Genomic DNA, 18,737 nt, shown 5'->3' with positions numbered 1-18,737 from the left:
CAGCAACCACAGGACCCGGTCACCCGGAGGCAAGGTGAGTGTAGGCATGGAATATAGTCACAGTCGTGGCAATCTGTCAGTAATACAAATCAATCTTTATTATCGGGTAAACACCCAATAGAAATGCCCGACACAGACCAGGGACGTAGCCAGCCTTCCGTGGGGGAGGGGTCCAGAGCCCGGGGGGAGGGGGCACATTTTAGCCCTCCCCCCGGCGCCGCCCCCCCTCCCGCCGCGAACCTGCCGCCGCCGCCGCCTACCTTTACTTTTGCTGGTGGGGGATCCCACTCCCCGCCAGCCGACGTCTTCTTCTCAGTCGCTTCCTGCTCTTCAATTTGTTTGCTGACGAGGACATCAGACTCAGAGAACAGAACTGTTCTCTGAGTCTGACGTCCTGCACGTACAACGTGCAGGACGTCAGCAAACAAATTGAAGAACAGGAAGGCCTGAGAAGACGTCGGCTGGCGGGGAGTGGGATCCCCCGCCAGCAAAAGTAAAGGTAGGCGGCGGCGGCGGCGGCGGGGGGTTCGCCGGGAGGGGGGTCCGGGGGTGAATCTGCGGGGGCCCCGGCCCCCTCAGGCCCCATGTAGCTACGCCACTGACACAGACTATGTTTTGCCCAAAAGAGCTGCGTCAGGGGCTCAAACTCCAGAAGATGGCAGCGTGTAACCACACACCTCAATATCTTATGCTAAAAAAAAACAATAAATCTATGCCACTAATCTTAAGATTTCAGCAAGGTCTAGAGTCAAACTAAACCTATTCACATAAATTTTGACTTATCCTTATCTGGTTTTAAACAGTGTGATGTAATCCAACTTTCCACTTTATTAGTTATGTCTTGCACCACTGATATTTTGTCTATTATATTGCCTAACATCAAAGTCAATAATGTTATGTCATCTGCATAACTAAAAATCCTTGCAGGAGGGTAGCGTTTTATACTTTGTCTGCATCCTCCACCAGACAGATTAACTCTCACTCTCTCCGCTGTCAGATAACAGGAGGGGGGCAATATTTTATACAGTGTCTGCATCTTCCTGGTTAACTCTTTCTCTCACTCATTCCCACCCTCTCCCACCCTCAGTTATCAGGAGGCAAGCAGCTGATTTATACCATGTCTACATCCTTCATCATGTAGAAAAAAAGTGAGGATGAACCAAGGAGGAATACCAAACAACTTTATTAAGGATTTTCAAAAAACGACCCAAGGATTTTGAAAAAATGACCCGACACAGCCGTGTTTCGGCCCTAAGGCCTGCCTCAGGGGTCTTGATAAATCTCAGGTGTAGAAGTGTGAAAATATTACACCGATGAGAGTTAATACTCAATTAAATGCAATGCCTCCTTCAGTCTCTCCTCCGTAGGAAATGGAGTATTGTCCGCTGAAAAAACTATATTAAAATGGCAATGCCAGAAGTCAGCCGTTTTAGCATTGTTACAGATGGACCAACAATAAAGAACAACGTGTATGCAGTAGATCATAAGTTTGCTTGCTTTGAACTGAACGGCAACAACAGCTGCTTGGAGGGGGGGCAGGTGGAGATAGATTACCAAAATTGGCTCCCTTGTTAAAGTGGACTAGATAGGCTCACTTCCACTCCGGTCAATTAAACCCCACTTTCTCCCTTCTCCAGCCCCCCCCCCCCCCCCAACGTTGCATCTTTCTCCTTCTCTTCTGCCTATCTCTCCCGTCCGCGTGGTCACTTTTTACTTCCCTGAAGCCTTCTCCCTCCTGCACAGCACTGGCGATTCACAGTCAGCCTTCTGCCAGCGTTGGGGCCTCTCCTCAGGCGCATCCCACCTACTCTATTGCAACTTCCTGTTTTCCGCAGAGGTGGGACGCGCCTGAGGAGAGGCCCCGACACTGGCAGAAGGCTGACTGTGAATCGCCGGTGCAGTGCTGCGCAGGAGGGAGAAGGCTTCAAGGAAGTAAAAAGTGAACACGCAGATGGGAGAGACAAGCAGAAGAAACTGGAAAAGATTAAGACTCAGGAGGGAGGGAGCAGAAAAAAAATATTTATTGCCACGAGGCGCATAGGCGCCATTTTTTCAAAACAGCTGTTTGGGGGAGCGACTGCTCCCCCTGCGCCCCACCTAGCTACGCCACAGCTGCATAGTACTGGTACTAGTGCATACGCTCTGTCAAGTGTCATGTTGTGTATAAGCAGCAGGGACAGACTTACTGACTACTTCCATGATTCTCTTTTCCCCTTGTAGTGTGCGGTTGGTTGGGCTGGTGATGGCTTCATTTGTGGAAAGGATACAGATATCGACAGTTATCCAGATGAAGAGCTCAGATGTGCTGCTACAAACTGTCGAAAAGTGAGCAAGCTCCAGATCTATTTTACATTTTCTTTTATGATATCCTTCAGCAAGGTTGTTTGCTAACAACGCTGTTGATGAAAGATCATCACCCACAGGAAGATTTTGAGGCTCATTTTCAAAGCACATAGACTTACAAAGTTACACAGTAAACTTACATAGGCTGTGGAATTTTGTAAGTCTATGTGCTTTGAAAATGAGCAGCTTTATTTGTTATAGGGATTGATTAGCCTATAGGAGAGAAGAGGCTATTGAGAGTGTTGCTTTCATTGTATTTCTGGTCTTCTGCTTTACAAGGATAACTGCATATTTGTTCCAAACTCTGGCCAAGAAGATTCAGACCGAGATGGAACAGGAGATGCTTGTGATGATGATGCAGATGGAGATGGCATTCCGAACGAACAGGTACATGGTTACGGAACACAGCTTGGCTTCCCAAGTTAATCACACAGATTAGAATGAAGATTAAGGACCATATTTACTACAACATATTCAAAATGCATGTTAGAGCACTGATAGTAACATGCTACCCAATATTCAAAAAGATTTAACCGGGCAGGAGAGGCTCCTGCCCAGTTTAAACCCTGCTCAGCAATCCAGCACCTGATATTCAGTGGCACTTTACTGGTAAATACCACTGAATATCGCCGCTAATCAGCATTCTCCTAACCGGTTAGGTTAGGGGCAGGCTGGGGGTGGAGCACCTATTTAGCCAATTAGCATGTGCCAGGAATGCTTAGACCCTTTTACCAACCAATGCTCAAAACTAACAGTGTGCATATAATTTACATGCTGTTAGTGTTAAGCATTGTTCAGTAATTCCGACTCAGTGTTGTTTTTCTGGCGCTGTTCTCTACAGCGCTGGAGTTTTCTGAAGCGGGGCCACTTCCTTTTCCCTGGCGATGGATTCTACCAGGAAGCCCAACCAGAGCAAAATATCCATCTACTTTGCAGTAGGGGGAGCCAGAAACCTTCCTCACTAAGCCAACATTAGCAGCCTGTTGGAGAAGTTCTCTCCAGATTCTCATCCTCCAGCACCTGTCTGTCCTAATACAGACCTAATGCAGTAGTCTAGAGAGCAGTACACATATGCAGCTGGTCCTTTACTTAGCTGGCTGGTGCTTGAAGAAAGTCAGCAGGTGTCATTCCAACACAGGACCTAGTTTTCTGTCTCCCCTGAAAGCCATAAGCACAATCAACATTGTACCATTGTAATTTATTTATTAGGATTTATTTACCGCCTTTATGAAGGAATTTTCTCAAGGCGGTGTACAGTAAGAATAAATCAAACATGAGTGATAGGCAATTACAGCAGTAAAAATATTCAAATAACCTTACAAAGTATGGTATAGTATACTACTTACTATGTCAACACAATACATAATTGAACATTTTAAATGACAATAAAGGGTATAAGCAAAGATGGAACATATAGATAGGTAAGAGAGTAAGAGGAGTTAGAAAATAAGGTGGCTAATTTAAAGGAAGTTGCACATGAGGTCAATTGTTAATTGCATCATTGTTAATTCTATCATTTGAATGATATCATTTTACTGTGTTTTAGCTGGCAAAAATCGCTAAGTAATAATGCTAAAATGTCAGTAACATCAACATAGCTTAAGAATTATTTATTTTTATGTATTCATTCTTATATCCCACAATTATCCAAAAACAGGTTTCGGTTCAATGTGGCTTACAAGTTTTGGTTATTAAATGGTACATTCTGTTGATTAAATATTATATCAGCTAGAGTAGGAGTGAATAAACATGTTCTGCTGCAGTATGTGCAACCCATGTCACTCCATGTGTGTGTGAGTGAGACTAATAAGTTAGTTACTTCTTCCTTTAAAGGCCTGATTGAAGAGCCAAGCTTTCACCTGCTTCCTGAAGTAGAGTTAGTCTTGTGTTAAGCGGAGCCTTTCAGGCAGTGCATCCAGAGTGTTGGAGGCTACTTCGGAGAAGGCTCGCTTGGAAGTATCACATCCTGTAATGTATTTTGGAGAGGATGTGGTTAGTGATAGCCCTTGAGAGGACCTTAATGTCCTTGGCGGTGTGTAGAGGGTCATCCTGTTCTTCAAGTACTCGGGCCATTTCTTTTAAGGGCCTTGAAGATCAGACATAGAGTTTTAAATTTAGCCCTGTATTGTACTGGTAGCCAATGATGAAGTTTTTGTAAAAATGGTGTGATGTGGTCATGTCGCTTGCAACCTTCTACGAGTCTTGCTGCAGCATTCTGGATCAATCAAAGCTGGTGCAGGCCCTTTGTAGTCAGACCGTTGTATAGTGCATTGCAGTAATCCAGTCTTGATGTTATCATGGCATGCACAACTGGGATAAGATTTACCTTCTCAATGTAAGGAGAGAGGCAGCGTAGCTGTCACAATTTGTTGTTTATCTCCCATGGGAACTTTCCAATTTTTATTGTGGTCGCCGCTTTACATCCTAGGACCAGCAAATTTGTCCAACCTGTTTTTCACAGAGGACATTTGTCATTGCCAGGATAACTGTGTACTGGTCCCCAATGTTGACCAGAAGAATAGCGATCAGGACATTTTTGGAGATGCTTGTGACAACTGCCGCCTTGCTCTGAATAATGACCAGAGGGACACCGATGAGGATGGGAAGGGAGATGCTTGTGATGATGACATGGATGGAGATGGTGAGAATATGAGACTTTTTTTTAAAGCTTATTTGGGGTTAGTATTCAAAGGGGTTTAAACCGGATAGAAGAGGTTACTGCCAGGTTAAACCTTGCTGAGCTGACTGACCGCCAATATTCAGTGGCATTAACTGGGTAATGCTGCTGAATATCACTGCTAACCAGCCATTTCCTAACATGGCTAGGTTAGGGCCAGTCCGGGTTAGAGTTTGGGTGGAGATACAACTTAGCCGGTTAGCAGTGATATGCAGTCCACTAATCAGCTAAGTATACAGATAGCTAGGACAGCAAACAGGCTGTCTTAACTTTATCCACTGAGTTAACCGTGCACAGGTCTGAATATCAGCCAGTGCCCAGTTAACTTCCTGGTTGCCGCATATACCTAGATATTCAATACTGGAAGCCGAGCATGCTCTGGCTGCAAATATCTGGAGTTTGTTCAGGTTGTGTCTTCTAATCTAACTGCTGCAGACTGAATATTACCCCCTTTATTGATGCAGTTAGCACACCTTATACAACGCAACTTTATTTTTACAGCATTTATCATAGTGCAAAACAGCAAAGTATAAATCAGTGATTCCCAGACCTGGTCCTGGAGGCACCCCAGCCAGTCAAGTTTTCAGGATATCCACAAAAAATATTCATGAGAGAGATTTGCATGCAGAAGAGGCAGTGCATGCACATCTCTCTCATGAATATTCATTGTGGATATCCTGAAAACCTGACTGGCTTGGGAATCATTGGTATAAATCATCACCTTAAAACAAAACATAGGTATAAATAGACAGTAAACAACAATGTGAGAGAAGACAAAATAAAACATTTAACCATGAGATCAAGCAACAAGCTGGTATTGTATTCTCCGTGCTTTTGTAAGAAAAAAGAAGTTAACAATTAATTTATTGACAAGCTGATATTGAGTTCAATATAAAATGTATCCATCACACCCATTTTCTTTGAATTTGTCCTGGTTGCTTCAGTTCTCAGAATGGAGTTTGGTAGCAGGGTAATCCTAACATCACCATCCCAGGAAGACATCTTAGCAGTGTGAGAATATAAACAAGAGAAAAGTGTAGGCAGGTGACATTGCAGGTAAAATCCTATAGGAGGTCTTATTAACCAAATCCTGCCAACACAGGTAAAATAATTCGGTACTGATGAGACTGTAGGGGCAGGTGACAAGAGTCTTTGAAACTGGATTGAGTCTTCTTTCTTATCAGGCATTAAAAACTTTTTGGATAACTGTCCGAGAGTTCCTAACATCGATCAGAAGGACAAAGATAACGATGGAGTAGGTGACGTCTGTGACAGCTGCCCTGATATTAGCAACCCAAACCAGGTCAGTAGAACGTGAAGACTGGGACAAGAATGAGGTGTGCATGATAAACGCAGGCCCCCCAATATTCAGCCGGTGGCAGACAGTGTTTTTGTCTGCTGCTGGCTCTAAAAATGGAAATTCAATGCAGGTCTTGTGCGGGCTTAGGCATTGAATTTCCAGTTGTTTTAAAAGCCAGTTAGCGCGTGCCTAGTTAAGTCAATATTCAGACTTAACTGGCCAATGGGGTAGTAGATAAAGATAGGACTGCTATTTATGTGGTCCTGTTTATTGCTAAGCCTGGCTGGTTAAGTTCTGAATATCGGAACTTAACCTGGCCGGTTAAGTTCTGAATATCGGAACTTAACCAGTCATGCCCCCATATTGTAAATAACGGTAATAAAACAGAGTAAATATGTCACAAAAAAAGGTAAAACTCATATCTGTGCAAACTTAGAGACACACATCTTAAACATAAAATATAACTATTAAAAATGGAACAAATAAAGTACTCAGAAAGTTGTCCCATCCCCTTTATCATTTTCGTTGCCCTTCTCTGTACCTTTTCTAATTTCACTATATCTTTTTTGAGATGTGGTGACCAGACTTGAACACAATATCGAGGTACAATTGCACCATGGACCGATACAAAGGCTCATTTTTGTTGTCCATTCCTTTCCTAATAATACCTAACATTCTATTTGCTTTCTTAGCTGCCGCCACACACTGAGCAGAGGGTTTCAATGTATCATCAACAACGACACCAAAATCCCTTTCTTTGTCAGTGGCTCCTAACGTGGAACATTGCAATACGTAGCTATAGTTCGGGTTCCTCTTTCCCACATGCATCACTTTGCACTTGCTCACATTAAACGTCATCTGCCATTTAGACGCCCAGTCTCGTGAGGTCTTTTGTAATTTTTCACAATCCTCTCATGATTAAACAACTTTGAATAACTTTTTGCCGTCAGCAAATTTAATTACTTTACTAGTTACTCCCATCTCTAAATCATTTATAAATATGTTAAAAAGCAGTAGTCCCAGCACAGATCCCTGGGGAATCCCACTATCTACCCTTCTTCATTGAGAATACTGACCATTTAACCCTACTCTGTTTTCTTTTAACCAGTTTTTAATCCACAATAGGACACTAACTCCTATCCCGTGACTCTCTAATTTCTTCTGGAGTCTTTCATGAGGTACTTTGTCAAACGCCTTCTGAAAATCCAGATACACAATATCAACCGGCTCACCTTTATCCACATGTTAGTTCACCCCTTCAAAGAATTGTAATAGATTGGTGAGGCAAGATTTCCCTTCACTAAATCCATGCTGGCTTTGTATCATTAATCCATGCTTTTGAATATGCTCTGTAATTTTGTTCTTTATAATAGTCTGTACCATTTTGCCCAGCACCAACGTCAGGTTCACCAGTCTATAATTTTCCAGATCCCTTCTGGAACCTTTTCTTAAATATCGGCGTTACATTGGCCACCCTCCAATCTTCTGGTATCATGCTCGATTTTAAAGATAAATTACATATTACTAAGAATAGTTCCGTAAGTTAATTTTTCAGTTTTATCAGTACTCTGGGATGAATACCATCTGGTCCAGGAGATTTGCTACTCTTCAATTTGTCAAATTGCCCCTACATAAATATGAAACATTGCAAAATTAAACGCAATGCAACCTTGGTTATACAAAGAGACATACTCTGATGTTCTTTTAAATAAGCATATTATTAATAATATTAGCGTTCTCAAATAAGAAACCATAAAACTACACAGTGACCCAAACGCATAAAAATACTTGTAATCAGATAAATAAAATAAAACTACATACCCAATGCCATTATCAGTATTGAACTCAGGTTCCTATACCAGTGGCGTAGCCAAGGGTGGGCTTGGGTGGGCCCAGGCCCACCCACTTTGAGCTCAGGCCCACCAGTAGCAGCACACCTATGATGTGGCCGGCAGAGATTCCCAAGCTGAAAACTCCCAACAACTGTACCTCCTGCATGCCTTATAAATAGTAGATCTTCGCTTGCAGGAAGCAGCAACTTATACATACTGCTTACACCGGCCCCACAGCCTTCCCTCTGACGTATTCACGCCTATGTGGAAACCGGAAGCTGCATCAGTGGAAAGGATGTGGGGCCTACATGAGTAGTGTGTATTAGTTGCGCCTCACTGGCGGTGAAAATCTGAAATTTAAAAGGTGTGCAGGAGAGGGGGGATATTTGACAGACCATATGGCATGCAGGCGAGAGGAGAGACCAAATCACTTATGGGATGGGATGGGGTGGCGTTCTTCTGCTCACCCATCTTGGGCCCAGGCCCACCCAAAATTGGGTGTCTGGCTACGCCCCTCTCCTATACACTAAAAACTTTGTTAGTCAAGAAGCATTGGTGAGAGTGCTACACAGTGGCGTAGGAAGGGGGGCGGGGGGTGGTCCGCCCCGGGTGCACGCCGCTGGGGGGTGTCGGCTCCGTGCTGGTGCACTGCCCTCTCTGCCCCGGAACAGGTTACTTCCTGTTCTGGGACAGAGAGAGCAGTGAACCAGTGCGGAGCCGACACACCCCAGCAACGTGCAGTCGGGGCGGCCCGTCCCTCGCCGCAAGTATACGCTCCGGTGGGGGGGAGGTATGCGCTCTGGGGGGGGTGCGCTCCAGCAGGAGGAGGGTGTGCCGTGCTGCACCCGGGGGGGGGGGTGCGCAGTGGCGACCCGCCCCGGGTGTCAGCTCCCCTCGCTCCCGGGTGTCAGCTCCCCTCGCTATGGCTCTGGTGCTACACTCACTCCCACTTCCACAGTTTAGTCGTAAGTCTTTTTTGCATAGATATGAGTTTTCTCTGTTTTTATGCCATATTTACTGTTTTATTACCGTTATTTACATTATGGTCTCAAAAAGGAATTCAATGTTTAGAGTACAGTGGTGAGCTTTGTATACATATACTCCACTATTTATGTTGTTCTAAAGTTTTCATTTTGAAGTTTTCATTGCCATTATACATGTATCCACGTATTTTATGTTTTATAGACTCCTGATACAGGGCAGATGGCTGAAACACAGGCCCGTGTTGACTTGTGCCTTGTTTTGTATAAAAGGTTTTACTACAGCATCATTGACTGTGTGTTGCTTCATTGTCATCTTCACTGATTTTGTTTGCTATCATTGCTTGTTGCAAACATATGAACCTGCTTTTTCTGTGGGTATTTTTTCCATGGAACAATGCACATTGATTTGAAAATGCATTATATATGCATAATTTTCCTCCCCCAAACTGAACATGTCCCCTGGAATGTGTCCTCCCAGGAGTGTGCATGGGAAATAATTTCATATATTTTGTAATTCATTTCAAAAATGAATGGGCCCAGTATTCAACATGATTTAACCAGCCAGGTGAGGCACTTGGCAGTTTAAATCACCTGTCCAGGGCTAACTAGGCATTTTCAGCTGCATTAAACCAGATAGGGCAGCTGAAAATGCCCAGATGGCACCGAAGCCGAAACCAGCTATTTGGGGGTGCTCTGGAGGGTGGAGTCAGCACTTAACTGGTTAAAGTTAACTGCATAAATATGACTGCATTAAAGGCAGTCTTACCTTTATGCTATTCTTTATAGCCGGTTAAGTTCAGAATATTGCACTTAACAGGCTGTGTTTTAGCCGGCGTTGAATTTCCAGGTATAATGCCAGTGGCAGTAAGCAAAATGCTGATCATCACCGGCTGAATATCGGGGCCCAATGTGAGTAAGATTTGATTGATATTCATTGTCAACTGTTTATGTATTCAGAAGTTTAAAGCAGGTAGTGTCAATTTAGTGCATGTTCTTTACCTGCATAAAGTTTTCCAAAACCAGAAAACAAATGCACATCCATACCTCATCCCAAAGCAGATAAAAACATGTGGGTTTTCAAATCCTGTACATATTTTTAGTCCTTTTACCCAGGTAAATCAGTACTTACCTATATTAATGGCTTTTCAAAATTGTCCTCCAGCTTTCCAACAGTTTGCTGGAGCCAGGGTCAGCCCTGCCACTAGGAGAACCAGGTGTCCACCTAGGGTGACAGCCAGAGATAGACTGACAGTGATCTAGGCCCTAGGGCAATAAGCCCCTAACTACCTATTAAACATGTTTAAATTAAATGGAGGCTAGGGAAGACTGGGCCCCCTACTGCTGTGTGTCCTTGGGCGCTGCCCTATTGTCCTAATGGTCAGTCCACCTCTGGTGACAGCAGCTTGGGGCAGCAGTGGCAAAACAGGAGTGCTGTATCTTCACACCTCTTTTCTCTTCATCCTGCCACTGCCACTACCACTACCACTGCTCTCCCCTTCTGGAGACAAAAAGGAAAGTGGATTCAGTGGCAGTGTGGGGCCTTGAAGCACAGGTCCGTGCTCAAGTGCTATTGTGTCCCACTCTCCTCTGCAGTGGCATAACTAGAAGGCCAGTTTAGGGTAGGCCTGAAAGTAAATTGGGTGGGCCCCAAATTTCTTCACTGCTACCTCCTCCCTAGTGCCTGCGTCCCCCCAACTCAAAGAAATACCTCAGCTGGTGGCAGAGCCACCAAGAGACTGGGCCGGGCTGCCGCCACCCCCCCCCCCCCAGGCCGCCGCGCCGCAGTCCCCACCCGCCCCCTCCGTCCACCACTGGGCCGGGCCCCCTGCATTGAAATCATCACAGCACCTCACCTGTCACCTCGCTCCGTGACTGAAAGCGCAGCAGCAGCAGATCAGATTCGCCTCCCTTCGGGCCTTCCCTCCCTGTGTTCTGCCCTCACGGAAGTTACATCAGACGAGGGCGGGGCACAGAGAGTGAAGGCCCGAAGGGAGACGAATCCGATCTGCCACTGCTGTGCTTTCAGCCATGGAGGTGACAGGTGAGGCGCTGTGATGATTTTAATTCAGGGGGCCCGGCCTGGTGTCGGACGGTCGACGGAGCCGAGGGCTGGCGAGATCGGGGACTGCGGCGCCGGGCCCGGGGAATTTTGTCCCCCCCCCGCACCCCCCCCCTCGGCGGACCTGGCTGGTGGGGATCTGCAAGCCCCGCCAGCCAAAGACCACCGTCTCACTGAATGGACTCTTAAAACTTGGCTGCCAGTAGTAGTGTCCCTGTGCTGCCACCGCCGGCCTCCACACATGCTCAGTTTTGCACATATGCAGAAATTGATCATGTGCTGGGGTGGGGAGGGGAACATGACAGAGGCAGTATGAGGACACTACTGCCAGAAGTCCAAGTTTTAAGAGTCTGTTCAATGAGAAGGAGGTCTTTGACTGGCGTGGCTGTTTTTTTTGTGCTTTTTTTTGTGTTGTGGATTCCCCGCCAGCCACACTAAAGAAACACAGATTTTGGGTGGGCCTCAGACAAAGTAGGTGGATCCCGGCCCATCCTGCTCCTTAAACACAGGATTCCTTCTTGGAGGGGGGAGGGCAGGATGCAACAGCACCTGAGCACAGGGCAGGCCTATGCTTTGAGGCCCAACACCAGTGGAAAGCCCACTTTTCTCTGTCCCCCTAAGGGGCAGGACAGCAGCAGGTCCAGTAAAAGGAAGGGAAACGGGGAGATGCTGGAGTGTTTAGAGGGGAATCAGGGAGGGAATGGGGAGATGCTGGACTGTTGGAGGGTTAGGGAAGATGCTGAACTTTTTGGGGTGTAGGGAGGGAAAAGAGAGATACTGGGCTGTTGGGGGGTAGGGAGATGCTAGAATGTTTGGGGTGTGGGGAGGGAAAAGAGATGCTGAACTATTGTATGCCTAGAGAGGGGAAGGGAAGATGCTGGACTGTTGGGGGGTTAAGGAGAGGAAGAGAAGATACTGGATTGTTGGGGGTTAGGGGAGATGCTGGACTTTGGGGGTAGGGAGGGAAAATGATGATGTTGGACTGTCAAAGAAGATTAGGGAGGGGAAGGGAAGATGGGAGGTAGGGAAAGAAAAAGTAGATGCTGAACTTTTGGGAAGTAGGAAAGGTGAGATGCAGGACTATTTGGGAGAACATAGTGTGATTCAGGTTTAGGCAAAATTATATCAGATTATTCCTCCTAGTGGAGAGATATGTTGGGGAATATTTGTTGTCCCCTCTTAAAAAGGAAAATATTAAATTAGTTTAGAAAATTAAGAAAACCATAGCAATCATCTGGGAGGTGAGGGATGCACCTAGGAGATCACAGCACATGATGCGGGAATGCACCTGGGATAGAGGTCCCACTTACTGCTTTAGGCCTCTCTTTCTCTTTTCCTCCAGGCAGCTGGAGTCCCCAACCACTTCTCTTTTCTGTTCTGAGCTGATTTTTTCCATCTTAGATCCCATTTATTCAAGATTATAGCTCAGTTAAGTCTAGCTAGTTTATGGAATAGCAGCGGTCCTAGCTGGTGACCTGAAAAACCACCACGGAGACTGCATTCCAGGCTGTGCTAGTCCTCTTCTGGTCCCTGGACTCCTTTTCTAAAAATAAGAAACTGCCCAGTCATTGTGTGTCCCTCACTCCCTCCACAATCATAAAGATGGACACCCTGCCCAAAATGGGCAGGCTGATCCATCCTCCATGACTCTGCAAATTGAACAGGTCAGATTAGGAGCAGGGACTCCAGAATTTTCTGCCTGGTGTACTGAAAGGATATATTATGGTGATACTGCCATTTTTTTTAGGATAGTGCTGAATTGTAAACCAGTGTGTAGACATAAATGATGTTGTGGCTTATTTTCTTTCTGTTTATAGTCAGACATTGATAATGACCTAGTTGGAGATCCTTGTGACACCAATCAAGACAGGTATGTGCTGGTATTAAAATTAAAACAAGTGAGAATCCCAGAAATCCTGCTAATTTCCAACTGAAACACTATATTTCTTTATTAGGAATAAAGGTGTTACTGGATTAAGGCTTGACCCCTCGATAGTCCTCCAGTTGATGCTGTCCCCCTCCCACCCCCTTAAGAAGTGAAACTGAAAGGGGAAACCAGGCACTATCACAGCATCTAGTATTATGGGCATATCCAACAGAGCAACAAGCAGCTCCCAGGGGTAGCCTAGTGGTCAGTATATTGTAAACATGGGGATCAAGGTCCAAATCTCACTCTGTTTTGTACATTTGTGGTTGAAATTATGAGATCTCCAAATTCAACAATGTACCTATATGTAGGAGACACCTGCAGACTTGAAGGCTATTGTAGTGATGTACAATTAGGTACAGTAGGTTTTATTCTGTTCCTGGAGGGCTCATAATACAAAATAAAGGATTTCTGGTGGGAATTATACCAGGGTGCTACTGATTATAGTCCTCTGCACTGACCACTAATTTGCAGGAACATTTGTGTGGCCATTTCTCTCAAAATGATGCCAGACAGATGCTCTTGTAGCTATTTTTTTGTGTGTTAAATTGGATGTGTCAGTTTGGGAACAGGCTATTTTTTAAAGATGTTTTCTGTGCACAAATTTCCATCTTTGAGCCATTTTTCTTGTTCAAAACTGGCTCTAGATGGATGGGGTTTTTGGACATAATGTACAAAAAAATCCCAATTCAGACTTGGTCGACTTATCAAAAATGCCCCTCCACATGTTCCACTTCTGCTTACACCTTGTGCTATTATGATGTCTTATTGTGTATTATGTTGACATTGTAGATAGCATACTATGCCATAACATGTTCTGTTATTTGAATATTTTTTTTTCTGTTGAATTTATCTGTTGCCTATATCCAGATTGATCTTGTACACCACCTTGGGTGAATTTCTTCAAAAAGGTGGTAAATAAATCCAAATAAATAAATAAAATATTAAAATCTCTTGATTCAGCAGGAATACCAACCAAATACTGGCTGATCAGAGAAGAGAGTAAACATTTCTAACATTGATGTTGTGATCCACCTGGGGACAAATGACCCAACAAAAAATGTAGCATAGAGATCTTTCTAGAAGCTGGGTGAAGGGCTGAAGCCTTTGGTACAGACTGTAGACCTTTCTGAATAACTACCTACCTATGGAAAGGGAGAGGCAGTGGCGTACCAAGGGGGGACGGTCCGCCCCGGGTGCACGCCGCTGGGGGGTGCCGCGGCACGCGTCTGCTCCGAGTTCGCTAACTTCGCTCGTTCACTGCAGCTCCCTCTGCAGCGAACGAGCGAAGTTAGTGAACTCAGAGCAGGTGCGCGCTGCAGCACCCCCCCCAGCGGCGTGCACCCGGGGGGGGGTGTCATTTCGCCAGAGGGGGGGAGGTGTCATTTAGCGGGGGGGGGGGGCGTGCTGCACCCGGGGGGGGGGCGCATCGGCGATCCGCCCCGGGTGCCATCCAGGCCAGGAACACCACTGGGGAGAGGAAAGACTATGTAATACTGAGGTGTGGCTTAGAGCCTGGTGTCAACAAAAAGGCTTTAGATACATAGGAGGATGGGAAATACATTGAAAAAGAAGTCTCTACTCTAATGATGAGCTGCATCTTACTGTGGTAGGAAAGAGAAACTCTGGTGAGAAAGTCAGACAACATGGGGCTAATATTCAGTTGGCAGCAATCAATATTTCCTTACTTAGCTTCCCATTATTCCTGAACCTGAGGGATAGTTGTGTCCATCAACCAGCTTAAGAACATAAGAGTAGCCATACTGGGTCAGACCAATGGTCCATCTAGCCCAGTATCTTGTTTCCAACAATGGCCAAGCCAGGTCACAAGTACCTGGCAGAAATCCAAATCATAGCAATATTTCATGCTACAAATCCCAGGGCAAGCAGTTGGTTCTCCATGTCTGTGTCAATAGCAGACTGTGGACTTTTCCTCCAGGAACTTGTCCAAACCTTTTAAAAAACCCAGATACACTAACTGCTGTTGCCACAGCCTCCAGCAAAGCGTTCCAGAGCTTAACTATTCATTGAGTGAAAAAAATATTTCCTCCTATTTGTTTTAAAAGTATTTCCATGTAAGTTCCTTGAGTACCCCTAGTCTTTGTACTTTTGGAATGAGTAAAAAATCGATCTACTCGCTCTACACCACTCAGGATTTTGTAGACTTCAGTCATACCTCCCTCATCTGTCTCTTTTCTAAGCTGAAGAGCCCTAACCTCTTTAGTCTTTCCTCATATGAGAGGAGTTCCATCCCCTCTATCATTTTGGTCGCTCTTCTTTGAACCTTTTCTAAATTCTGCTATATCTTTTTTTTAGATTCGGTGACTAGAACTGAACGCAGAACTCAAGGTGCGGTCGCACCATGGAACGATACAGAGGCATAATAGTATTTTCGGTCTTATTCACCATCCCTTTCCTAATAATTCCTAGCATCCTGTTTGGTTTTTTGGCTGCCACCGCACACTTAGCAAAAGATTTCTGCACATTATCTACAACAACACCTAGATCTTTTTCTTGAGTGTTGACCCCCAAGATGGACCCTAGCATCAGATAACTATGATTCAGATTATACTTTCCAATGTGCATCACCTTATATTTGTCCACATTAAATTTCATCTGCAATTTGGATGCCCAGTCTTCCAATTTCCAAAGGTCTTCCTGCAATATTTCACAGTCAGCATGTGTTTTAACAACCTTGAATAGTTTTGTGTGATCTGAAAATTTGATCACCTTACTCGTCGTTCTGATTTCCATATCATTTATGTTCAATCATTTTTATTGATGTTCAACTTTCCAAACATTCATAACATTTCTGTTTTATCGTCCATTAAGTTATCACTGTGTTATACATAAACAGAACTCACACAACTGGAACATCATATTCCATATCATTTATAAATATGTTAAATAGCACCAGTCCTAGTACAGATCCCTGTGGCACTCCACTGTTCACCCTCCTCCATTGAGAGAAATTATCATTTAACCCTACCCTCTGTTTTCTGTCCAATAACCAATTCCTAATCCATACCAGAACATTGCCTTCTATCCCATGACTCTTTCATTTTCTAAGGGGTCTCTCATGAGGGATTTTATCAAAAGCTTTCTGAAAATCTAGATACACTACATCAACCATCTCACCTTTATCCACATGTTTATTCACACCTTCAAAGAAATGAAGCAAATTGGTGAGGCAAGACTTCCCTTAGCTGAACCCATGCTGATTCTGTCCCATTAAACTACGTTTGTCTATGTGTTCCATAATTTTATTCTTTATAATAGTTTCCACTATTTTGCCTGGCACTGACAACAGGTTCCCTGGTCTGTAATTTCCCAGATCACCCCTGGAACCCTTTTTAAAAATTGGCGTCACATTGGCCACCCTCCAATCTTTAGGTACTACAGATGATTTTAGCGACAAGTTACATATTACTAACAGCAGATCAGCAATTTCATGCTTGAGTTCTTTGAGTACCCTTGGATGCATGCCATCTGGTCTAGTTGATTTACTACTCTTTAATTTGTCAATTTTGCTCAGTACATCTTCCAGATTTTCCGAGATCTATTTCGGTTCTTCATCACACTTGAAAACCATTTCTGGTACAGGCAGATCTCTTACATCTTCTTCCTTAAAGACCGAAGCAAAAAATTCATTCAGTTTCTCTGCTATGGCCTTGTCCTCCCTGAGTGCCCCTTTTGCTCCTTCATGATCTAACGGTCCCACGGATTCTCTTGCAGGCTTTCTGCTTTTGATGTACCTGAAAAAGTTGTTACTGTTAATTTTAGCTTCTGTGGCAAGTTTCTCTTCATATTCTCTTTTAGCCTTCTATATTAATGCTTTGCATCTGACTTGCCAGAGCTTATGTTGTTTCTTATTTTCTTCATTTGGGCCCTTTTCCATTCTTTGAAGGACAAACTTTGGCTGTAATATCCTTTCACTTCACATTTTAACCATGCTGGCTGTCGTTTTCTCTTCTTTCCACCTTTGCAAATACGTGGAATGCATCTGGTCTGGGCTTCCAAGGTGGTATTTTTTGAATAACGTCCATGCCTGATTTAGTGTCCTAACCTTTGTAGCCAATCCTTTTAGCTTCTTTTTAACCATTTTCCTCATTTTATTATAGTCGACCTTTTGAAAATTAAATGCAGCTACAGTAGGTTTCCTTTGTGGGTTCATCCCAGATAATAGCTCAAAGTTGATCATCTTATGATCACTGTTTCAAAGGAGACCCAACTCCGTCACCTCTTGCACTATGCCACGCATGCCACCAAGAACCAGATCCAAAATGGCTCCCCTTCTTGTCAGTTCCTGGTCCAGTTGCTCTAAGAAGCAGTTGTTTATTACATCTAGAAATTATATCTCCCTTGCACTCTTTTATGTTACATTTATCCAGTCAACATTGGGATAATTGAAATCACGATATCGTTACAGCAAATTCTACTACATAAAACCCTGTATTATAGTGTTGCCCAGTTTGCCAGCTTTCCTGATCTCTGTAAACATTTCTTCATCTGTCTGTTCATTCTGTCCCGGTGGATGGTAGTACAGCCCTACAGGAATACTCCTTCCTGGTGAAGATAGAGAACTGAAAGCTGATCTGAGACATATTTCTCTTGGCTTCCAGTCCTGCTCCTCAAAATTTTCTATCTCCAGTATGTGGATGGACACACTTTTCAGCTTCTAGTTCTGAGTGCTTGGCTCCTGGTCCAGTTGGTCAGCTGGTCCCCAGTTGAGCTTTGCGGGTGGCTTGACTCTGCAGAGTCATATCTGGAGGTCTTCAGATCCCTGTCTCTGGTGCCCCGCAAATTTACTTTTTACTTCCTTTCACCTCTCCCCTGTTTCCTGTGGAGTTCTTATTTTCCAGCACAACAACCTTAAAAAAAATAAAAGAGAAGGAAAGAGGTTTGCTCAGGAGCCTGGGACGGAGTATCAGTTCTGAGCCTTTCTCATCTGTGGTAAGGCTTGTGGAGACTGTGAGATTTGGGGTAGCAGTTGGCAGTGGTAAGTCCGACTAAAGTTTGACTCAGAACCATATTGAGGGCTGCAAATTTTACTTGGTGCAGTGGAGGGATCCTGACCCACTGCTTGGGACTTGTTGTGCTGCACTTGTGATAGTCGAGGTGAATGGCAACCTCTGCAGAGGCAGTTAAGTGGTGTTCCCAGTGTGGGACCCACTGGCTGGCATCGGGGTGTTGCATTGCAATACATGCAAGCCAGGAATCCAGTGGGAAGCAGTAGGCAGCAGCACATCTTCAGATTTGGCAGAACATCTAAATATGCTGGGTCTTTGGCTCTCCAGCAGGGTCAGTGTGCAGTTTGATGCAGGAGAGCACAGGAACAGGTGCCATTTTGTTGGGGACAACTGGCAATGAGAAGCAGCCTCTGTCTGATCACACACGGAGCACAGTCACCATTTTACAGCCTCAGGGCTTGACAGAGCATTCAGCTGCATCAGGATCTTTATTTGCTCTTACACCAGGCCTATTTACTGAAGCAGGGACCAGTCAGATTTGCTGTGAGGTACTTCAGTTTATCGCCCCACTGCCCCTTCAGCTCCTAAGATATGTCATTTAGACCTCCAAGAGTGGACAGATGAGGCTATCTCTGCTTCTCCCTCC

At 44.6% G+C, this 18,737-nt stretch overlaps 1 protein-coding gene across 1 annotated transcript in view; it reads left to right on the top strand.

The window, feature by feature from the left end:
* THBS4 (thrombospondin 4) overlaps positions 1 to 18,737 on the top strand; it is a 113,916-nt gene that overhangs the window by 72,293 nt on the left and 22,886 nt on the right. Inside the window, exons 11-15 of the mRNA XM_030193224.1 lie at positions 2,221 to 2,325; positions 2,623 to 2,730; positions 4,825 to 4,984; positions 6,205 to 6,323; positions 13,012 to 13,064. Coding sequence (XP_030049084.1) covers positions 2,221 to 2,325; positions 2,623 to 2,730; positions 4,825 to 4,984; positions 6,205 to 6,323; positions 13,012 to 13,064 — 545 coding nt within the window. The remainder of the gene's footprint in view (positions 1 to 2,220; positions 2,326 to 2,622; positions 2,731 to 4,824; positions 4,985 to 6,204; positions 6,324 to 13,011; positions 13,065 to 18,737) is intronic.

The sequence above is a fragment of the Microcaecilia unicolor genome, chromosome 2 (genome assembly GCF_901765095.1).
Source record: "Microcaecilia unicolor chromosome 2, aMicUni1.1, whole genome shotgun sequence".
Classification (NCBI taxonomy): domain Eukaryota; kingdom Metazoa; phylum Chordata; class Amphibia; order Gymnophiona; family Siphonopidae; genus Microcaecilia; species Microcaecilia unicolor.
The sequence above is the reverse complement of the archived record's forward strand: the minus strand, read 5'-3'. Positions and strand labels throughout refer to the sequence as shown.